The sequence below is a fragment of the Danio aesculapii genome, chromosome 3 (genome assembly GCF_903798145.1).
Source record: "Danio aesculapii chromosome 3, fDanAes4.1, whole genome shotgun sequence".
Classification (NCBI taxonomy): domain Eukaryota; kingdom Metazoa; phylum Chordata; class Actinopteri; order Cypriniformes; family Danionidae; genus Danio; species Danio aesculapii.
In genome coordinates, this window is record NC_079437.1 from 46,825,347 (window position 1) to 46,848,703 (window position 23,357).

The window sequence follows — 23,357 nt, forward strand, 5'->3', positions numbered from 1 at the left end:
AAAGTGTTACCAATAATACCTTACACATGGCTTTTACATATTCAAATCTTACATTGTGTGCTTTCCCCCCATTTTTTTTTTTTTTTGTGCATTTATTTTGGATTCAATCATTATTTATCTTCACTGAAGCATCTTGTGAGTGAGAAAGCTCTTTTAGTGCAATTTGCTTGCAGTGACTGATTAGTGGAATTTATGAAAAGCATAACTTGGTCTTCAACCAGAAATGTACCTCTTGAACACAACTAATTAAAATTAAGTTGAAAAACTAGCCTGTCTGACTATTACCTGACCATACCTATCTTAGAAAGAGTGCTAAAAATGCAGTGCAAAGTACCTGAGGAAAAATATCTGTTGTAAATAATAGTCAAAGTATGAATGAAACATATAGCCCTTCTAAAAGTTCTCAAGAGTATTGCGTGTACTTATGTGTATTAGGCTTACCTGCATTCCACTACATACAGTAACCTGCTAATTACAAATGTATAGCTTACATCAGTGCCTTTTTATTTTAATTCCGTTTCAAAGTGTACGTTTTTTTTTTGTCCTTTGTGGATTATTATTTTAAAATGTGACATTCATTTATTGTGTGAAGTTGAACAGGATATATTAAAATTCACACCTATAATGGGTGTGTGGTTGATATGTTTACATGCAGAGCAAAATCTGCGCAACCTAAAGGGCAAACATCTTGCTGTGAAGATTTGTTAATGCTTATTATGCACTTTGAACTAACAAGTTATCCAGCAGTTGGCACCGCAAACCAAGCTCTTGTAGCACTGAAAGAAGAAAGATTTCATTAATACGTTTTTTTGTGTTTTCTGTCATAATACAGAAGGCATCATTCAGTGACATGCATTTATACAGCCTTTTGGTAGTTGCGTGTAACAGTTTTTGCATCTGCTTGGACACTTTTAATGCCTCTACAGTACATATTTGCTGCATTTAGCATCCGTGTCTTGAGGTTGGTCTGTCTGATCCGATTTGTCTGAGTACTTTTGATTTGACAAGAATCACAGGACTGATTATTTTACTTAGACAATCACCATAGAAAACAAACAAAAAACATAACCAGTGCAGGTTGGAGGGAAATAGCGCCATAAAAGTACATGTACAGTAGGGCTGAACAATATATCGTTTGAGCATCGATATCGCAGTATGTGTATCCGCAATAGTCATATTGCATTATTATATTCTCATGCTTATTAAATATTATCATTTGAAAATTATTTATGCAATGACGACCATGTTATTTTACATTTTATTGTTCAATTTTTGTACTTCAATATTGTTTGACTCGCCAGAAAACCATAAAAAAGTGTTAATTTATTTAGTTCTGCTTGTGATTTATTATAATTCATGCAGATGCACTGCATAAAAAAACACTTAATCATCCCAGATAATATAAATTAATGAAATATTTCCAAATAAATGTATTCAAATAATTGGGTGAAGTCATATTCATATCGCAATATACTCACCGGCCACTTAATTAAGCCCACTTTACTAGTACCGGGTTGGACCCACTTTTGCCTTTAGAACTGCCTTAATCCTTCGTGGCATAGATTCAACAAGGTACTGGAAATATTCCTCAGAGATTTTGGTCCATTTTGACATGATAGCAACATGCAGGTACTGCAGATTTGTTGACTGCACATCCATGATACGAATCTCCCGTTCCACCAGAAGTGCTCTTTTGGATTGAGTTCTGGTGACTGTGGAGGACATTTGAGTACAGTGAACTCATTTTCATGTTGAAAGAAACCAGTCTGAGATGATTCACGCTTTATGATAGGGTGCAATATCCTGCTGGAAGTAGGATATTGGTCATAAAGGGATGGACATGGTCAGCAACAATACTCAGGTAGGCTGTGGCGTTGACACGATGCTCAATTGGTACAGATGGGCCCAAAGTGTGCCAAGAAAATATCCCCACACCGTAATACCACCACCACCAGCCTGAACCTTTGATAAAAGGCAGGATGGATCCATGCTTTCATGGTGCTGACAGCCCACCCACCTCAGGGTTTGACGTGCCTTTAAAGATGCTCTTCTGCAAACCTCGGTTGTAACGAGTGGTTATTTGAGTTACTGTTGCTAAGCTGGAACCAGTCTGGCCATTCTCCTCTGACCTCTGGCCTCAACAAGGCATTTGTACCAACAGAACTGCCCATCACTAGACATACTCTTTTTTCTAACCATTCTCAGTAAACCCTAGAGATGGTTGTGCTTGAAAATTGAGATTCTGAGATACTCAGACCAGCCCGTTTGGCACCAACAAGCATGCCACGTTCAAAGTCACTTAAATCATCTTTCTTCCCCATTCTAATGCTCTATTTGAACTAAAGTAGGTCATCTTGACAATTTCTACATGCCTCAATGCATTGAGTTGCTGCCATGTGATTGGCTGATTAGAAATTTGGTTTAACAAGGAGTTGGACCGGTGTACCGAATAAAGTGGCTGGTGAGTGTATATATCAAAGCAAAAGAAAATAACGCAAGGTCAGAATTTTCCAATTTTGTGCAGCCCTATGACACAGCACTAAAAATATATACTCAAGTAAAAGCACACAATTTTAAAAGCACTCAGTAAAGTACCATTTTTAAGAAGAAGTACTCAATTACAGTAATTCGAATATTCATAATTTCCTAATTTACACCATTGTATCTGACTGACTGTTTTTTTTTTCCAACACTCCCGATGAACACACTCTAAAGGGTTTGCACTCTTTTTGTACAGCCAGCAGACTACCCTATTTTTTGCTGTCTGATCTCAGTGCTCAACTTTATGAAATTTAATGTGCCATGCATTATGAATAGTTATTTTCAAAGGCCTGTTTAAAGATGTAGCGATCTGTAACATTTATTTTTGAGTTGGCTTTTTGCACTCTCTCTAGAGTGAATGCATCCTGCAATCATGTGTGTTTTCAGACTAATACATCCTCTGTGTGAACACATGCATAGATGTGCTGAATACTGCCTAAGATTAAGTTGCACCTACACATTAAAATAAAAATGAGCCTGATTTTTTCATCTGACTATTTTAATTATCAAGGCAAATACGTGTGCTAATTTTCATGACAATCAGTGTTTACATTGTGCCCCTTATTACCTTAGAAAATGACTTGGCACATCCTGCTAGTAATATTTTTATTACATGTGTAATAAAGTGTTATGTTGTGATGCTTAGAACAATGAAATAATCCAATAAATTAAACCACTCTCATCTTACAAGTGAAGTAATTTTAAGAAATCATAATGATTAAGAAGATCCTTTTTAGGATTTTTTTTTTTTTTTTACAATGATCTTGACAGAAATTCATTTTTTTAAAGAGGGTAACACTTTACAATAAGGTTGTTCGGTGTAATGTTAAGTAATCCATATACTAACATGAACAATCAATGAACATTACATTTATTACAGTATTTGTTCATGTTACTTAAGAACATATGTAGAAAATCTCAATTGAAAATAATATTATATTAATGAATAATTTATAAACCTACAAAAAATAAATAAATAAATAAATAAATAAATCAATCAATCAACAGAAAATGAACGGAGCACCCTTTGGTAAAGTTGCAAATTAAAGGCTTTTATTTTGTAAATAATGTTCAGAGCTCAATGTATTGTCAGGTGTCACAAGAATTAACAAGTATTAATTTAATCTGTCCTGTATTGTAATTTATTTATTTATTTATTTTTTACATTTAACGTGCGTGTTCCCACTCACTCACATTTTTGAATAACCAAGAACCACAGTTTTGCAACGCAATTTTAGGGTTCCCGGTCTAAGCCACACATCGAATTCCCAGATTTTTTGCTGACTTTCACTTTCTAAAGCGCTAAATTTCCATGATATACCTGTATACACAAATAGAAAACTAGGCAACTGTTTTGTTGAGAAGTCCCTTCAGAATTGTGCGATTCTTCAATAACTACATTTAATGCAAAATAAATTAGCAATTAATATGACAAATATGATGTAGTAGGCTTTATATGGTTAAGAGGTAAACACATTCTCTCTTTGTTTCTCTCAGTAATAATTTGAAGATAAGTTATTTTGAAGTTTTATCTTTTGAGAGAAATCTGCAGAAAATGTGCAATTTTAGGCAACAACAATATGCAGGAGGTACTGGTTGAGCAGTAAACAAAAACAGTCACAGAGTTTAATCACAGTACTTTCAATAGACACAGCCTGGTAATGTAACTGCATTTGATTACCAATTGAAAAGTGGGCAAGGATTAAAATGGGAGTGAAAAATCAGCCTTACCATAACAATAAGCAAAACTCATGAATCAACTTAGAAAAAATATTATAATAATAAACTTGGTATACAAAAAATTTATTTGATAACCGAAAAGGAAAAGAAAAAGAAAAAGATTAACAAAAAAAACAAAAAAAACAACAAACATCCCTGGTATTTCATCACTTGGATAATCTATATAATATTGTTTCTAAATATCAATATCTAGAATATCATAGCTGCATTAAAAAAATATTTTAAAGACTGTCAATTTAGAACAGTGCATGTTTTAACAATTGATAATAGTTTATAATATGTTTGTGTGTGTCTATACTGTGACATATATATATATATATATATATATATTTTTTTTTTTTACTTTGTCCTATGCTGCCTGTCTTGACCAGGACTCCCTGGTAGAAAAGACATTGTATCTCAATGGGACATTTCTGGTTAAATAATTAAATAAATAAAAATAGACTAGACCTTTTAAAATTCCTCTATAACCCAGGAATTCCATGACCCGTGGGGACCCTGCAATTTACATCTTAGCTAGCCTTATGCTAAGTAAATTAACCGCAATTTTAGTTTTTTTTCGTCTCAAACATCCCTTTAAGTGCCTGTTTTGTTTGATCTTGTTTGTTGGTCTAGGTTCAAAACTGCTGGTAAATAACTAACTTTTTTTTTTCATTGTGGAAGCTTTGTTTTTAATGAGCTAATAAAATACTTTGACTCACACCAAACATTTTTGGCTTAATTACTTAAAGTAACTATTTAAAACTAAAGTAACTATTTAAAAACGGGATCCCTAACATCCCTACAATTATTACGACAAAAAAAAAAAAAAATTCCTTCAGGGTGATACAAACCCATATCAGTGTTTATTTTACCACAACAACTATCTGGATCTACATTAACAGCTAATTAGCTCTCTCTTACTGTAGCTATTTGTTGTGGTCAAGAACAAAAACGCATTTGGAAACTATAAAACCTTTTTTTTTTCTCCTCAAACTCACTAGCACTAAATCATTCACTAGAAGCATGCCAAATCTCTATTAATTAGAGCAGCAGAATCACAGAATGAATAGAATCACAACCTTCCAGCCCTTAATAGACATCTGACAGCAAATCCTCGATGTTTTACACAGAATGCGTGGACTGAGGGGGTAAAAAAATTGTTTGGTTTCCAAGGGGAACGACCACAGGCCGCTGAATAAGGCAAGACAGCAAGGCTTTAATTTTATCTGAATACAATGTGATGACAAGCGACGCCCAAACCCAGTCTCCCAACCCCCCCCCCCCCCCCCCCCCAATGAAGCTCCACACAGCCCACTCACAGGCTAAAGATATCTCTCGCAGCTCCACTACAAACATACTTTAATCTGCAGCAAAATGTGTACTTTTGTCGTTTGGTGAAAAAATTGTGGAAACGGGGATGATGAGGAAAACAAGGTTGACGCTACAGAAATGTAAAAGCAATGTCTGAAGATGCAGATCTATGGAAAATCTTGGATTAACATGCTAAAACTTTAGTAAATAGTTTATGGTGTACAGCTATGGGTTAGAATCTAAAATTTCTCAGTTTCTCTTGCTTTTGATTCATTAGGTATGGGCTTGAGTAAAATGTTACACGCTCCATAAAATCAAACTAAAGTTGTTGTTTTTTTTGTTAGGGTCAGTATGTAATTCTAGTTTATGTAATTCTATTTTATCCCCTTGGCCTTTGAAACAGACTGTGAAGGGGAAGAGTAATATTCCCCTGAGAAATGGGACACCATTATTATAGACGCCATGTCATTATATCATCAAAAACGCATGTTGCGAGCATATAATCATTCAGCTTTAATGCACTGCATTATGTGAGAATTGATGCTATTCTTCATATGAATGAGCTGAAAACTTTGTGTTTTTGATGTTATGTGCTTCAGCACCAAGATCATTGGTACAATCGTCACCTAGTAACATACAAAAAATGTGCAGTGCACTGCTCTTTATTAATGTCAACAAAAAGACAATGTGGCACACTTTACATCTTACATTGTTTCGTGCTGTATTTGGACTATATCACTGCACAATATATCATTTTAGCATTAATATTCAAAGTATATGCAATGAGTCTGGATTAAAATATTTTGAGGTTTATGACTAAAATCATTTTAAAAGAATTCAAGCAAAAGAAATTGTACCATTTGAAACTTTTGTGTTTAATTTTGTTGAATTTTTATTTATTTTTTATTAGTCAGTTACTGTACCTGAATACTGTTCGACTCTAAAATAAAAAAAACACTGTTTATTTTAACTGTATCTTTTTCATTATTATATTTACCTAAGTTTGTAGATTGCATGCACAAGCACTACCCTAAATAATAACTCTAGTCTATCGAATCGTATTCATTATACACAAATAGAGATATCCATGTCATCTGTTAAAAACTATATTAATATTGCAATCTATATTACAGAATAACACACTATCGCAATGTTAGATTTTTCCAGTATTGTGCAGCCCTATAATTTGGACAAATATTATTTGTTTTCAGTTCGAAAGTGCACAAGCCTCTGGGTTTCCTCAGGCATCACTGTTACATCTGGTATCATATAAAACTGTACTGTTTTTACACAGTGCTCATATATTAATGGGTGCAACCACAAGAAAACAACATTAACATTATACCAGATGAGCTGTAAACAAAGCTTTTTTTATTGCCACTAAACTTTTCTGACAAGACTGGACTATTCTGTTAAGTCAAGTAAGGTTCAGAATCAAATCTGAATTTCAAAACTGTTGTGTAGTATTTTGCAGTTGGTATTATAAGGGACAATCAGGAGAGAATTGTTAACAATTTTTTATAAACAAAGATTTACTTATTGTTATTATATTTTGAAGATCATGAACGTCATGCATTAAGGTCATTGTGAAATGTAATAAATCCTTATTATTGCAGTTTTTATTTTTGTGGGTCTCCTTGCTCGCTTTTGCAGCCCTTTTCCAGCTCTAGTCTGTAGTGTGGTCCTGAAAAATCTTTTTTTTTTCAAGGGCTATATGGCCTTTCTCCTTACCCCTATGCCCTCAAGCACAGAAAACTGGGACACACAAATGTGAACTCACAAACTGAGGAGTATAGTTAAGTGGGAGGGCTAAGAGGTAGAATTGAGATTGGGCATTAGTCGTAAAGATATCTATATTATATTGTACTCCAAAACAGTGACAAAATTCACATTTAGAAGATATAAACATCTTCCATTTCAACACTTGCAGAGTGTTGAATGAAACAATTTGTTTTTGAAACTGAAAATATTTCAGTTTATCATCAAATTTTTTGACCAATCAAACACTAGCATCTGACTTGTCCCACCCCCTTCATAACTCTTTTCTTTGCTTTTCAGTTGATGCGGAGCTGTGATAAAACAAAACGCTATTGGCTGTTTTTTTTTTTATTAAAAAAAAATTAGAGGAGCTACTCCATACTGGTATTCATATTTCAGTTGTAATTATGTCACACGTCAAATAAAAATGGACATTTCAAAGCACTTTGTGTCCTTTAAAGTTATTTTATTCCATAAAGGTCTGATGACATTTCTTCCAAAATAAAAAAAAATAAAAATCATCATTAAGAAATCATCATTTAGATCATTTTCTTTCCAGAAAATTTCTCTAAAACTCTTCTGATTAAAACATTGGTATTGCATTGTCTAAAATATATAATCATATCTGAAACATGGCATTTTTTATTGTTTGCAAAGTGGCTCAAAGCACAACCTCTCTATTTTAAAATTGAAATAATACCGTAAATATTTTTTTTCCTCAAACTACAAATCATAAATCCCAAAAAAAACAGGGAATTTTGAAGTGGTCTCTTAATTTGTTCCATAGCTCTACTTTGTGTGTAAACAACAAAAACTCTGCATGTTTTGTTTTTGTATTTTCCCCCTTGCAATGACAAGGCTGTGTGTTTATAAGTTGCACTGGATAAAATAATCTGCCAAATGCATAAATGTAAACTGTTTGCAAATTACCCAACACATTTGCCTAAATGTTTAGTATATATCCAAAGCAGTGGCAGCAAAGTCATCCAATTTTGTAAATACTCTTGGCTTAATATTTCATCAGACTGCCAAGATGTGTGACAAAATTTGACTCAAAATAAGCTAAATAACCCTATTACCGTGACCGTTTAGAAGTTTGGCATCAGGAGGATTCTAAATTATTTATTTTATTTGTATTTTTTTAAGAACAAAAAAGAATGATTTCCTTAGCAAGTACACTTTAAATTGATGAAAAGTGGCAGTTTATTTTTTTTTATTATCTTTGTAATGTCAATAATCAATACATAAATAAAAAAATAAATAAAAACGGCAATGTTTTCTGATCATCATATAGGACAGCCCTGTAGCTAGCCTGCTGACATTTAAAAAAAATTTAATTACCAAAAACATTTCCTAAAGATTGAGAACAAAAAAATATGAAAAAATACTTAGTTTTTTATTTAAATAATATGACATCATATTACATCATTAGAAAAAAAAAAACAGTAATCTGTTAAAGTTTTAAATTAAAAACTGTAGCCTATTGCTATTTATTAGGCAAATAACAAACTGGCCAGCACAATCAACTTCCTCAGTCAGAATTTATTGAATAATAGAAAATTAAAATAACAATAATAATAATAATAATAATAATAATAATAATAATAATAATGTAAAGCGTCAGGATTTTTTTTAGCATCTGAAAAAAAAAACAGTACATTTTAATATATTTAACAACATTAGCCAAATTAGTATAAAAGTTAATTTGAACACAGGCCGCTTTTGGTGGTTCACACCTTTTTATTGGTAATTTTTCATTCAAGAATAAGGTCCCAGATTTAAAATAAAAGTTACTTGTAAAATGTTTTCTCTATTTAAAAACATATACAGTAGGTCAATAGTGAAAGATGACTTCTCTTACATCAGATGCATTTTCTTGCATAGCTGGATGTTGGACTCATGACAAATAATTGTTTGCATTGTCAGCCAACATAGGATTCAGCTTGGTCTTAAAATCTTTTTTTGATGTGTTATTTACACAATTTATGATGACACGGCAGTCAAAATAGGAAAAACGAACTTATAAATGGGACAAATTCTGGGCTTTTGTCAGTGAGGGGTGGGTCTTTCGAACCGCCCTTGTTGCATATAAATATGATTAGTCAAATTATATAATGATTTCTGAAGGATTACTTCAAAAATACAGATTTTATCTGAGGAATTAATTACAATGTACATTTTATTCAAATAGAAAACATTTATTTTAAATAATATGCATGCATAATTTTATTAAGCCACTAATATGCATTTTAAAACTGTAGCAATTTGGGAATAAATAAGGTACCAACAAATACCTTTTTGTATTTCATACCTTTTTTCTGAAGGTTTTGTTGAGTAAAATATATAAACACAACTTATTTCAAATTATTGAAAAAAATCTTAACAAAACCAAACCTTTTATTTTTTACAATGATTACTGGACGCTATATACTGTATGATAAAAATAAAGATCTAATGCAGTAAAGTTATGCAAAAAATAAATCAGCACACAACCATTTGCATTGGATATGTAACTGGATATATTTAAATCAGCTGCCGTTGAATAATTTTAACACCAACTGACAGTAAATGCCACTCACTAACCACGTTACCTCCATAATACACCCCATAAAGCATTTACAAGTCAAACATAAGAAAAAAAAAAAAAAAAAAACATGTCGAGTGCTTTTCTTCATCCAATTGTGATGGGTCTTAATGGATTTTTGAAAGTGTTTGTGTGCGTGTGTATAAAAGATGAATGTGCATTACTAAAGTAAAGCAAATGTTAGTGTGTGTTGTCAGTCTGTTGTGTTATAAGGAGTGGGATTTGCTATGGACTCACAGTCAAGTATCTTGCATCCAAATCCACCTTCTTTTCCAGCTCCGACAGCAGCTCATTGTGGAAACATTTCAACTGCAAGCAAGCAAACAAAACAAATGCACATTATTAAAAAAATGTTTTTTTTTAATAACCAGAAAACACATATTTGTACAGAATAATATATACTGGACAACATGTCAAGAATGTCATGGATTCAGTGCACTACTGACAGCTTTAGTATAACTTGTCCTAACTAGATGTGACACTGCAGCATACATAAAATATTTCAATAAACAATAACATTTTTCTTGTTTTTATTTCTGTATTGTCAGCAGTTTATTTATTTATTTATTTAATAATTTTTTTAATGCTGTGGCTGGACACATGACAAAAACGATGGCAATGATAATCTCAACCATTGTTATGCTTTCTATTTAGAGTTAAATGTAATAATAATACACTTTATTTATAATGCACTTTTCTAAAACTCAAAGTGCTACAAGAAATACAATAACAAATCAAAAATGCAGAGAATTACTTGCATAAAATTTCTTCAGCTCTGAATCTGGACTTTACTAGAACTTAAGCAGATTTGACACAATCTATATTGTAAAAGCACTATATAAATAAATCCCAGTAAGAAGTCAGAAGTCAAACTACAATATAAAACAATAAAGAACAACAAATAAGCAAAATGTTACAAATTGCATAAAAGTGACAGTGATGACACAAATTAAATGCTTTGCTAAAAAGATGTGTCTTAAGAAGCTTCTTAAAACAATCAAAAGAAACTGCATTCTTGATAATTGTGGGCAATGCAATCCATAATTTAGGCGCACGATAATAGAAAGCCCTATCTCCCATGTTTTTTTTTTTAATCTAAAAAGTGAGTCCACATGCAGAACGAAGACAGCAAGTAGGAGTAGAAAAAGTCAACATTACAAATGTTATCTGGAGCTAACCCATGAACTGCTTTGTAGGTTAAAATCAAAAGTCTTAAAATCTGTATGTGACTGAACAGGGAGTCAAATGAATGTGAATGTAGCTACAATGAACTTCTGATCTTGAAAAAAATTAATTAACGGAAACATAAATATTAAAACAGAGAACGCAATTGATTCAACAAGTATATTCTATGACACAAATTATTTTCTTTATAGACTGTTGTAGCTCCTATTAATATCCAAATACACTTTATATACAATTTCTGTTCTTTTTATGGTGGAGAAGATTCTTGAATGATTAAAATGATTAAACTTTACATTAAGAAGGCATTTTTTAAATATTATTTTTTTAAATTCTCTTTTTAGTAACCGTTCACTGAAAGGTTTTTTGGGCAACCAAGATTAGTCTTAAAATCAATTCTGGAATATATATACAGTTGAAGTCAGAATTATTAGCCTCCCTTTGAATTGTTTTTTTCTTTTTTTAAATATTTCCCAATGATGTAACAGAGCAAGGACATTTTCACAGTATGTCTGATCAAAAATTTTCCTTCTGGAGAAAGTCTTATTTGTTTTATTTCAGGTAGAATAAAGCATTTTTCAATTTTTTAAGGTCAAAATTATTAGCCCCTTTAAACTATATACTTTTTTGATAGTCTACAGAACCAACCATCATTATAAATAACTTGCCTAATTGCCCTAACCTGCCTAGTTTAACCTAATTAACCTAGTTAAGCCTTTAAATGTCACTTTAAGCTGTATAAAAGTGTCTTGAAAAATATCTAATAAAATATTATTTACTGTCATCATGGCAAGATCAAATAAATTAGTTATTAGAAATGAGTTATTAAAACTATTATGTTAGAAATGTGTTGAAAAAATCTTCTGTTTAATCTTCGTTAAACAGAAATTGGAGAAAAAAATAAACAGGGGGCTAATAACTCAATGCAAATAATGCTTATATTCAAAACAACAACATTTTTATGTGCTTTAACTTATTTTAATAATTTAAACAGGTTTTAACTACACTAAGGTTTAAAAATCATTTCTAAACAAACTAATTTCTAAGCTTAGCTTAATATTTTTCAGCCAATTTGATTGATTTAACCTGAGAAGTACTAATTTTGTACTTCTAATAATGTTAAATGCTCCACATTTATGACTGCACTGTGCTAATGTCTATACTATCTTCCAATGTGATATTCTGTGCTTTTTGATTGATTTCATAACACCTCATAGCTGTATCATATCTGATGTGGACAGGTGGACAGATTGTCATTGGGATGTAGTTACAGAATACAGTAATATGTTTATAAGCACAAACAATAATAACTCATGCATGTTTAAAAAGGGCTTTGAACTAAGAAATCGAAATTTGCCACGATACTGTGAAACATAAGCGGTTGAGGTGTTAAAAAGCATCCTACAAATTTCAAAACTGAAAACGGTCCCATTAGAGCAAAATCAGTAATTGTAAAATAAGTCACTTTATTACATAAGTCTCTAAAACTCTGCCTCCACAGATTATGATTACCTTCTGCCACTTCTACATCCCTGCCTGTTTAGCTCTGCCCCACTTATTCATGAATATAAAAGATAAATAATGAGATGTAATGTCAAATTACATGTACAAATAACGGCAATCAATCCCAACATTAGAAAAGAGAGGACAACTCTATTTTTAACCCTTTATTGGACAAAAAGACCTACTTCATTGACAATGATTGCAATATAAACTGTTTTAGTCGTAATAGTTCAAAGGTCTTGTAATAAACACCAGTGACACTCCAGGGATGTTTCAATAAATTTTTTTTATTAGTAATAAAATGTGATCATGAAATATGATCATGTTCAGACTATTAGATCTGACAAAAATGGCTCATCACATAATTTTGAGTTTCTACGTTTTTATAACATACACCTATATTTTTAATGGTTAAACAACGTTGGAAACATACAGAAAGCCCTCCTTTAAACAATGGTTAAAAGAATTGTCTTATTACTTGGCATTGTAAAATATACGTATATATTAAGAGAAAACTCAAAATATGAAATCCTTTTGTAGGATTTCTGAAGAAAGCTGATACGAATCTTCTGCCCATATAACTTGTCTCTTGCATCAACTGCTGATAATATACCATTGTTTTGATAACTTTATATTGAATGTGTTGTACATGTATTTATTTAATTGTATTTAATTGTGTGTCACTTTGTTTTCTTTAATACATGTTAAAAGTTCCTAAAAAACAAAGACAGTTGAAAAAAAAACCTTGTTAATGTTTAAAGAGCACCTATGATGAAAATCATCTTTTGGGAGCTGTTTGGGCAGAACTGTGTTAGGTATAGTTTGTCCACAGTCATATTGGGGTGAAATAAAGACATTTTTTTTTTCCTGAAGTTAAAATAGATCTGAATCCCTCCCATTTTAGGTCCACCGCAAAAAAAAACATTTTTGAGGTTTGACAGCCGCATATTAACATCACTCCATACTAATGTATAATCATATTCACAACAAGACAGGACGTATGCAAAGGAACTGGGATTACAAGATCTGCTGAGCTCTCTGTGATCGTCAATCATCATCAAATGTGATCAAGAATGAGTTTTACAAGTTTAAAATGTTTTTAAAACAGTGCATGTTTGTAATAAATTACAGCGATTTTCCGTCTTTACATTATCACAGCCCCGTGTCAGTCCAATTATAAAGAAGACGCTTCAATCCTGGTTTGTGGACGTTAGATCAGGTTTATTTTGTACAAATAACATAACATATCCATACAGCAGTGGATATAATTGGTGTATCCTGTCACATTTGTCGTGAAAAAACAGTGCACAGTTAAATGCACACGCTGTGAGTGTCTGTTTCTGTGCGTAAACTGTGTAATGACATTGTGTGTGACTCATCGTTGCAGAAAGGCTTGAATTAAACCCACAACAAATAATAATCATTGGGGAAGTTCTTTCTGTAGTATTTCCTTCAAATTTCACGTGAGATCTGCTTGCTTCCTGTCTGTCATTGTGCTGCTTATCCGACACAGTTGGAGATTGAGACACACTCTACCAGCACGTGGGAATGGTTGGCAGGGAGAACAAGCATTAAAGCCACAGGCTACAAAAACAGCTACATTGTGTTCAGAACAGAAAATTTGAATATACTGAAAAGTATAATAAATTATCTGATGGGTGTTTTGAGTTGGAACTGTATGGACACATACTGGAGACACAAAAAAAAACTTATCTTAATCTGGAAAAAGGGGTAAAGTAGGTGCCCTTTAAACGTGCAAAACTGACAGCAAATCATACAAGTAGGTGTCTAATTCAGAGTCCACAGTTTATCACACCTATTAAGCTGTGTGTTCTAATGAGGGTTGTCAAAAAGACAAAGAAAATAGTCTATTACTGTGAAATTACGATGATTTTGTGTGTAAAAAACCTTGATAGCATTTTGAGTGGACCTCAGAGAACAGCAAAAACTATTTAAAAAGACAGTTCATGACCCATTTAAAGATTATGTTGTGCTAATTGGAAGTAAACGGAACTAAACTGGCCTCCAAGAGCACGAGGGTGGAAGATTGTGCTTTTATTAGCAGTACATTAATTAATTAATAAATTTCTTTATTATTTGAACAGAATTTTCAATGCAAACTCACATGGGTGCAACTCGATGTAAACAGAGCTTTACAATTTAACAAACTAGATTTGACTCATCTTTAATAAGCAAACATATATGGAAAACTCATTAAAAATCCAATTCATCTTAAACAAATCCCTTCATAAAGAGGCAAAATGTAGGATGTTAAAAAAACACACCATATCCTCTAACTGCACTTGAATCTGCCGGTGAACCTCGGCCATCTGGAAAAGCACATCCCCTGCGGAGAAGAAGGACACATGTCAGTTAAAACAGCGGAAAACAGGAAATGACCTCATGATCATGTGACTCAAGTGAGAACAAATGTAAGTGAGACTAAAGAGACAGATCGAGTTTGGGTGGAGCAGGAAATAGAAAGAAAGTAGGAAAGAGAGGACAGAGAAATCCCAGCGTGCATTACAACCATGCCATCACACTGAACATACACACACACACACACGCACACACGCACACACGCACACACGCACACACACTACAGAAGGGCAAACACAGAGACAATGACACGCTCAAAGACACCAAACACAGAAATGAACAGTGGAATGAACGGATGGAGAACAAACTCACTCAGATCATGAGCAAAAAACGCAAAACATTGCAAAACAGGGTTAAAATACTGATTTCACTGAGAAAAATGGAAGTTTCGTCATTATTTTGAGTTCATCATATGTCATTATGTGTCTGTGGAAAGATATCATCTGATTTTAATTAGAGCTAGGTGCTGAAATGATTTTATATGCACACTAAGTTCTCTGATATCATTTTCACTCAACAAAGGGATGAAATGTGTTTGAAAAATCTTTTATTTATGCTTCATTTGTGCCACATGGACTGCTTATGAATTTATGTGAATCGTGCACAACAGAAGTGCAACAAAAACTTTTTCTAAAAATATATAATTCTAAATTGTATTTTTGTGCATATATTCCACAGGAAACAGTAACTACATATGAGTTCACATTAAGTTAGATTATCACAAAATGATGACAAAATTTACATTTTTGAGTATGTTTTTTTCTTTTAAAGTGCCCCTATTATATTTTCACAGGTTTTTAATTTAGTTTTGGACATTTGAAAACACTGACTTTCTGACAATCTTCTCTGATTGGGCAGATGATCGAACCTGTCTTCTGTGATTGGTTGACTGATAACACCATGTTTAAATTTAACACTCATAACTATTACCTGAATTTCAACTTTTTCAACATCACAAGTATCTGATACAAATGATAACAATGGCCTAAATTTTTCCATATCAATTTGAGTTTTAGGTGGCATTTACAGTAGCGTGTTTTTGTTTTAATGATGTTTTAGAATGAAAGTTCTCCATCTTGCTTTTTAAAATACAAATATATTCAGCTAACAAAGGTTACATTTATTAAGACAATTTCACACTTGCTTTATATGTACAATACTCTCATTAATTTCAGACTCAAATCATTGTTTTCATACATGTGTGAAATTGTCTTAATAAATGTAACCCTTGTTAGCTGAATATATTTGTATTTTGCTACTCTGCTTCGAATGATTAATCTACAGCTGTTTAATTTATTTGCACTATTCAGGGACAGTACATTATAAGTAACAAAACAAATGAAGTAATCCCTTTGTTTGGGGAAATGTAATCCAGTTACAGTAACTGATTACTTTGTTAATTACACCCGACACTGTTTTTTGCCCACACAAAGCAAATTGTAAAGCCAATGAAGACCATAAACTGATATTAAAAGTATGCAGATTTGCTAGAAACCTATGGTATAAAGGTTTGTCTAGAAAATAAGACTGAAATAAAGTATTTAGGACTCGGTAGGACTTCAGGCGGTTCAAAATTGCCACACTTTGATCTTAATTTGATCTTTTGACACTTTAATTTTAGAAAGCATAGAAAGCTAATATGCCATAAAGCAAAACAGGGGCACTTTAAACAAACCCAAAACCTCTCGCTTAACATGACTGTAAATCAGAAGAGTCTTCTCTCCAGTGTTTCTTCTGCAGGCTGACTGTCAGAAATCAATGCAAAGTGTAAAGAAAACTGAAAAAAAAGAGGGAGGAAATAAACCAAAGTGAGGCCATGCAGCTGGTGGAAGTTTGTGTTGTTTTCTTATACCTACATGCTGCTGCTTCTGAATATGCAATGCATTGTGAAGAAAGGAACAGACAGTGAGCAGAGCACAAAGGAGACCCGGTGAGACACTGTGAAAAAAACACACAGCAATGGAGGACAACAGCGAAACCGCCCTTAACTCAAGCATGATGGTACAGGAAGAGTCTCAAAGCACAGGGGCAGAGTAGATCCATAACACTTCACACTACTGAACACTAGACAGTCCAGTGAAACAACACACATCAGATCCCGGCACATTTGTTCACACCATATATGATATTGAAGAGCTCTAGGTAAGGATTATTGGACAGCTGATTATTCTGAGAAAGTTGATAACTGGTTCAGAGTTTGGCATTAGCTGCATTTCCATCATAACGTGAAGAGATAGAAAAAAATTTAATAAAAAAATTCCCCGAAAATATGAATTAGGTGCATTTTCATCAAGTTGTTAGAGTGGATGACTAGTATTGGTAACCTACACTCACCGGCCACTTTATTAGGTACACCTGTCCAACTGCTCATTATCGTAAATTTCTAATCAGCCAATCACATGCCAGCAACTCAATGCATTTAGCCATGTAGACATGGTCAAGACAATCTACTGTAGTTGGAAGAAAGGTGATTTAAGTGACTTTGAATGGGGAATGTTTTTGATATTTCAGAAACTGCTGATCTCCTGGGATTTTCATGCAAAACCATCTCTTGGGTTTACAGAAAATGGTACAAAAAGAAAAATTATCCAGAGAGCAGCAGTTCTGTGGGCGCAAATGCCTTGTTGATGCCAGAGGTCAGAGGAGATGGCCAGACTGGTTCAAACTGATAAAAAGGCAACAGTAACTCAAATAACCACTCGTTATAACCAGGGTACGCAGAAGAGCATCTCTGAACACACAATAGCAGCAGAAGACCACAGAGTGTGAATGGCCAGACTGGTTCAAACTGATAAAAAGCAACAGTAACTCAAATAACCACTCGTTATAACCGGGGTATGCAAAAGAACATCTCTGAACACACAACAGCAGCAGAAGACCACATCGAGTGTCACTCCTTTTAAGTTAAAAACAGGAAACTGAGGGTACAATTCACACAGGCTCACCAAAATTAAACACAGAAGATTGGAAAAGCGTTGCCTGGTCTGATGAGTCTCAATTTTTGCTGCAACATTCAGATGGTAGGGTCAAAATTAGGCGTTAACATGAAAGTATAGATCCATCCTGCCTTGTATCAATGGTTCAGGTTGGTGGTGTAATGGAGTGGGGGATATTTTCTTGACACACTTTAGGTCCATTAGTGCCAATTGAGCATCGTGTCCACGCCACAGCCTACCTGAGTATTGTTGCTGACTATGTCCATCCCTTTATGATCACAGTGTACCCCATCTTCTCATGGCTACTTCCAGCAAGATAACGCGCCATGTCAAAAATCTTGAATCATCTCAGACTGGTTTCTTAAACATGACAATGAGTTCATTGTACTCAAATGGCCTCCACAGTCACCAGATTTCACCCCACTAAAGAACCTTTGGCATGTGGAGGAACGGGAGATTTGCAGCCGACAAATCTGTAGCATCTGTGTGATGCTATCATGTCAATATGGACCAAAATTTCTGAGGAATATTTCCAGTACCTTGTTAAATCTATGCCAAAGGATTAAGGCAATTCTGAAGGAAAAATGCGGTCCAACCTGGTACTAGTAATACCTACTAGTAATGTACCTAATAAAGTGCCCAGTAAGTGTAGCAACCAACAGTAAACAAAGCATAATGAAGACAGCAGTTTATTTGGCAAAAGTTTTTCTATCTCCCATTATTTGCACTTACTCTTTTTCACACACACACACAAATCAGATTTTGTCCAAAAAAAAGTTCTGGCAAATAAAGCTCTTTAAAAAAAATACTACTTTAAAAATATTCGTCTTTTTTTTATTATATTTAGAAGACAAACAGAGATTTAAAAACTGTAAAGGGACTATTTTATTTTTGTATATATTCATACTTACAACAACACAATATGTTTTTGTAACATTAGTAAAAACAGACAGGGAGTGCTTTCTCTTTCTGAGTTTTCTGTCAACATGACTGGCAAATGTGTAGATAAAAAAACAAAAAACAACTGAATCTCCTTAAATATTTGCTTCACAGACATGAGAGACGTACCTGCAAAAAGCCTGACATGTTCAGTTTTAAATGAAACCACTTATTTGTCATTTGGTAACCCATTGGCATTGGTAACCCATTGGAATTAGTAACCCAAGGTTATCCAAAATTTTCGGTAATTCGGTAAAGAGCAACATGAAGATTTTTCACAATCTCTCATTTTGTGAAGCACCTTTTAAAGCTTCAGTCAACACAACACTAACTGGAACACTAAACAAGCAATCTTACTTAGCCTCTCTTCTTCTCCTCATTTCACATTTAAACCTGCAAGACAAACTCACAGTTGACACTTAATCAGTCCAGCAATTCCACAGGGACAAAGCTGCATAACACAGGAGCACAAAGTGTCTGGACTCAGAATAAAGGGAACACAAGCCTACTTTAATAAGAGCATTCTGGTCATTCACTCCTTCATTTGCTTTTATTCTGTATATAATTCATACTCTCCCATCATTGGAGGCATTACTGTAAGAGTGATAACCAATTTAGAGAAATAGAAAATCACAAGAGTGAAAGCGGTAACTATGTGGGCGGTTGATGTGCGATGCTTTTTATCTGTTCATCTGTTCATCTAATCAAATGGTGGGCAACATGTTTCTACAGTATTTCAACCTAACATTAGGTAACATCGTTGCCTAACAATGATTCGTTTTACAGCATTTTTAATAATGGTGAGTGAACTAATAAAACAATTAAACATAACAGTATATGCAGAATTCCACACGAATAAATGCTGCTGTGTTATCCTTCACTATTAGTTCTTGCTAACCAAGTACTTGCTTCATTTATTTTATATCTTTCATATTGGTGTGGTAATTGTGCCACCTGACATTTCACAACCTGGACTAATCTGGCGTTGTCTTAAAAATTATCTGATATATTAGGAGAATTATCTATCCATCCATCCATCATCATTTTGCTTTATGTATTGATCATTTATTTGTTTGGTTTGCTGGGTTTTTTATTTTTATTTGCTTGTTTTGCTGGTTAATTTATTTGATTGTTAATTTATTTGCTTGGTTGTTTTTGCTGACTCATTTATTTAGCTTGTTTGCTTGTTTATGTATTGATTATTTATTCATGTATTTGTTTGTATGTTTTGTTGGTTTATTTATTTATTTGCTTGTTTTGCTGGTTTATTTATTTAGTTTGTTTGTTTGCTTGTTTGTTGCTGGTTTATTTATTTAGCTTGTTTTTGTATTGATAATTTATTTATCAATGTATTTTGTTTGTTTGTTTGTTTTTGTTGGTTTATTTATTTATTTATTTGCTTGCTTGTTTATGTATTTATTTATTTGTTTGCTTGCTTGTTTTTGCTGGATCGTTTATTTATTTATTTGCTTGTTTTGTTGGTTTATTTATTTTAATTGTTTGTTGTTTGTTTATTTAATTATTTGCTGTTTGTTTGTTGCTGGTTTATTTTGATTGTTTATGTATTGGTAATTTATTTATTCATGTATTTGTTTGTTTGCTTGTTTTTGTTGGTTTATTTATTTGCTTTGTTGGTTTATTTATTTTACTTGTTTGTTTGTTTTGCTGGTTTATTCATTTTACTTGTTTGTTTGCTTGTTTATTTATTTGCTTGTTTGTTTGTTGCTGGTTTATTTATTTTACATGTTTGTTTGTTTATGTATTTATTTGCTTGCTTGTTTGTTGCTGGTTTATTTTGCTTATGTATTGGTAATTTATTCATGTATTTGTTTGTTTGCTTGTTTTTGTTAGTTTTTTTATTTGCTTATTTTGCTGGTTTGTTCATTTTACTTGTTTGTTTCTTTTTTTATTTATTTGCTTGTTTGTTTGATTGATTTATTTGGCTTTTTTTTGTTTGTTTTTGCTGGTCTATATATTGATATTTTATTCATTTATTTGTTTGTTTGTTCGGTTGGTTGGTCTATTTATTTATTAAGATGACTGCTTTCTTTCATCTGAGAAATATTGCTAAGTTACGAAGTATGCTCTCCATCTCAGAAGCAGAAAAGCTAGTTCATGGTTTTATGACTCGGCGGGATTATTGTAATGCTCTGTTCGCTGGTTGCCCAGCATCCTCTATAAGCAAACATCAGCTAGTACAAAATACAGCTGCCAGAGTTCTTACCTGCTCTAGAAAATTTGATCATATCACCCCAATTTTATCCTCCTTACACTGGATGCCTGTTAAGTTTTGTATTGATTTTAAAATATTACATCTTACCTTTAAAGCTTTAAATAATCTAGCTCCTGTTTATCTAACCAACCTCCTGTCTCGCTATAATCCAACCCGCTCTTTAAGATCTCAAAAATCAGGGCTTCTAGTAGTACCTATAATAGCAAAGTCGAGTAAAGGAGGTCGAGCCTTCTCATTTATGGCTCCTAAACTCTGGAATAGCCTTCCTGATAATGTCAGAGGCTCAGACACACTCGCGCAGCTCAAAACTACATTAAAGACCTATCTTTTTAGCAAAGCATACACTCAGTGCATCACATAACGGTATGATACATGAATGTGCTCCATGCATCTCGTTTATATACACTATGAACAGCAGCTACACTAATTATTCTCTTTATTCTCTATTTCGACCTGGGGATACTCATTGCGAGGCCCCCAGAGATTATGCAGGCCACTGATGCGATCCAAGACCTGCGAAGAGATGATCCTAAGGTTTCCAAAATCCTGGATCAGGCCATATCCTGAGCAGCTGCTGTGGTGGTCATGAAGGTAGAGAGCCTGCGTCTGATTCCTGTGACACTCCAGGGACAGCAGAGTCTTCCCTGATGTCCAGCGTTCTCCAGCCTCCGGTGCCTAGACTGCAACTCTGCACAAGACGTTTGGCCATAGGAGAAATGGTCATGCCCAACTGAGCCTGGTTTCTCAAGTTTTTTTTTTATCCTTCACTTTCACCAATTGGTGAAGTTTTTTCCTCGCCGCTGTCGCCTCTGGCTTGCATGGTTCAGGACTTGTAGAGCTGCGCATCGATGGATTACTCTTCAGTGTTTGAACTCTCAGCAGTGAATATTAAACACTGACCTGAACTGTTTATTCATTTATTTGCTTTCATTTATTTATTTCTTTATTTATTTATTTGCTTGTTTGATTTACTGGTTTATTTATTTTGCTGGTTTATGTGGAATGTTGCATTAAATGATTTTGATTTCAAGATAAAAAACACCAACTTACAAATAAATAAATAAATAAATAAATAAATAAATAAACACTTCAACGATAAGAAAAATAAAAGCAATGCACTATTTTGACTCAATTATTCAGTGATTTTCTAAATAATAATCAGAATGACTTCAATGGCTTGATTGCAATTAATCAAGCTGAAACACGCCAACGTTACATGCAGTCAATCAGGGGTCTGATTAAACAGGCATTTAGTGCAAAATGAAGACAAATCAGACTCACTCATTAGTCTGCAGGCACACAGTAGGACAGCTCAACCAGCTTAACCGCTTAACCAGGCTGACCTCCTGACTGATCATTATGGACAGGTAACCAATGCAGCACTACAACTTGACATCAGCACACACACACAGACAGACACTACAGCACTCAATCTCATTATGCACACACACAGTTCACACACAACTTTAAATAATTGACATCTCAATTAACTCACAAAACATGCAGGTCATCTGATAAATTAGTATATGTTTAATTGTTGGTTAAACTGTTAGTATGCATGCTTACTGTATCCACAATGTATATATTTTATAAATCTAATTTAATACATGCTGTTTTCAATTTCATATGCATAAAATAACACACACACACACAGAAAAAAATGTATTTTTTATTTGCTTGTTTTGCTGGTGTGTCTTTATATTTATTCTTTTATTTTTTGGGAATGTTGCATTTGGTTATATTTATTTATTTTGTTAGTTTATTTATTTGGCTGATGTATTTACTCTATTTGTATGCTTATATATTTATTTATTCATTTATTTGTTTTTGGAATGTTACATTGGGTTTATATTTATTTATTTTGTTAGTTTATTTATTTGTTTGATTTGCTGGTGTATATATATATATATATATATATATATATATATATATATATATATATATATATATATATATATATATATATATATATATTTGTTTTTGGAACGTTGCAAATAATATAATTATTTATTTTGTTAGTTTGTTTATATGTTTGTTTGTTTGTTTTGCTGGTGTATTTGCTTTGTCTATATATTTATTCATTTATTTGTTTTTAGAATGTTGCACTGGGCTATAATTATTTATTTTGTTTGTTTGTTTATATGTTTGTTTGTTTGTTTTGCTGGTGTATTTGCTTTGTCTATATATTTATTTATTTATTTATTTATTTATTTGTTTTTGGAATGTTGCATTGCGTTTATTTATTTATTTTGTTTGTTAGTTTTGATGG

At 33.0% G+C, this 23,357-nt stretch overlaps 1 protein-coding gene across 5 annotated transcripts in view; it reads right to left on the reverse strand.

The window, feature by feature from the left end:
* Positions 1-23,357, reverse strand: part of baiap2a (BAR/IMD domain containing adaptor protein 2a) — a 259,055-nt gene that overhangs the window by 67,949 nt on the left and 167,749 nt on the right. For 4 of the 5 annotated variants that reach the window (XM_056454135.1, XM_056454138.1, XM_056454137.1 and 1 more), the window contains exons 1-2: positions 14,887-14,992; positions 10,154-10,225 (exon numbers count right to left, since the gene is read on the reverse strand). The exons of the other annotated variant lie outside the window; for it this stretch is intronic. In XM_056454135.1, coding sequence (XP_056310110.1) covers positions 10,154-10,225; positions 14,887-14,931 — 117 coding nt within the window. In that variant the 5' untranslated portion in view covers positions 14,932-14,992. Of the gene's footprint in view, positions 1-10,153; positions 10,226-14,886; positions 14,993-23,357 lie in introns of those variants that run through there. 5 annotated transcript variants of the gene reach the window in all.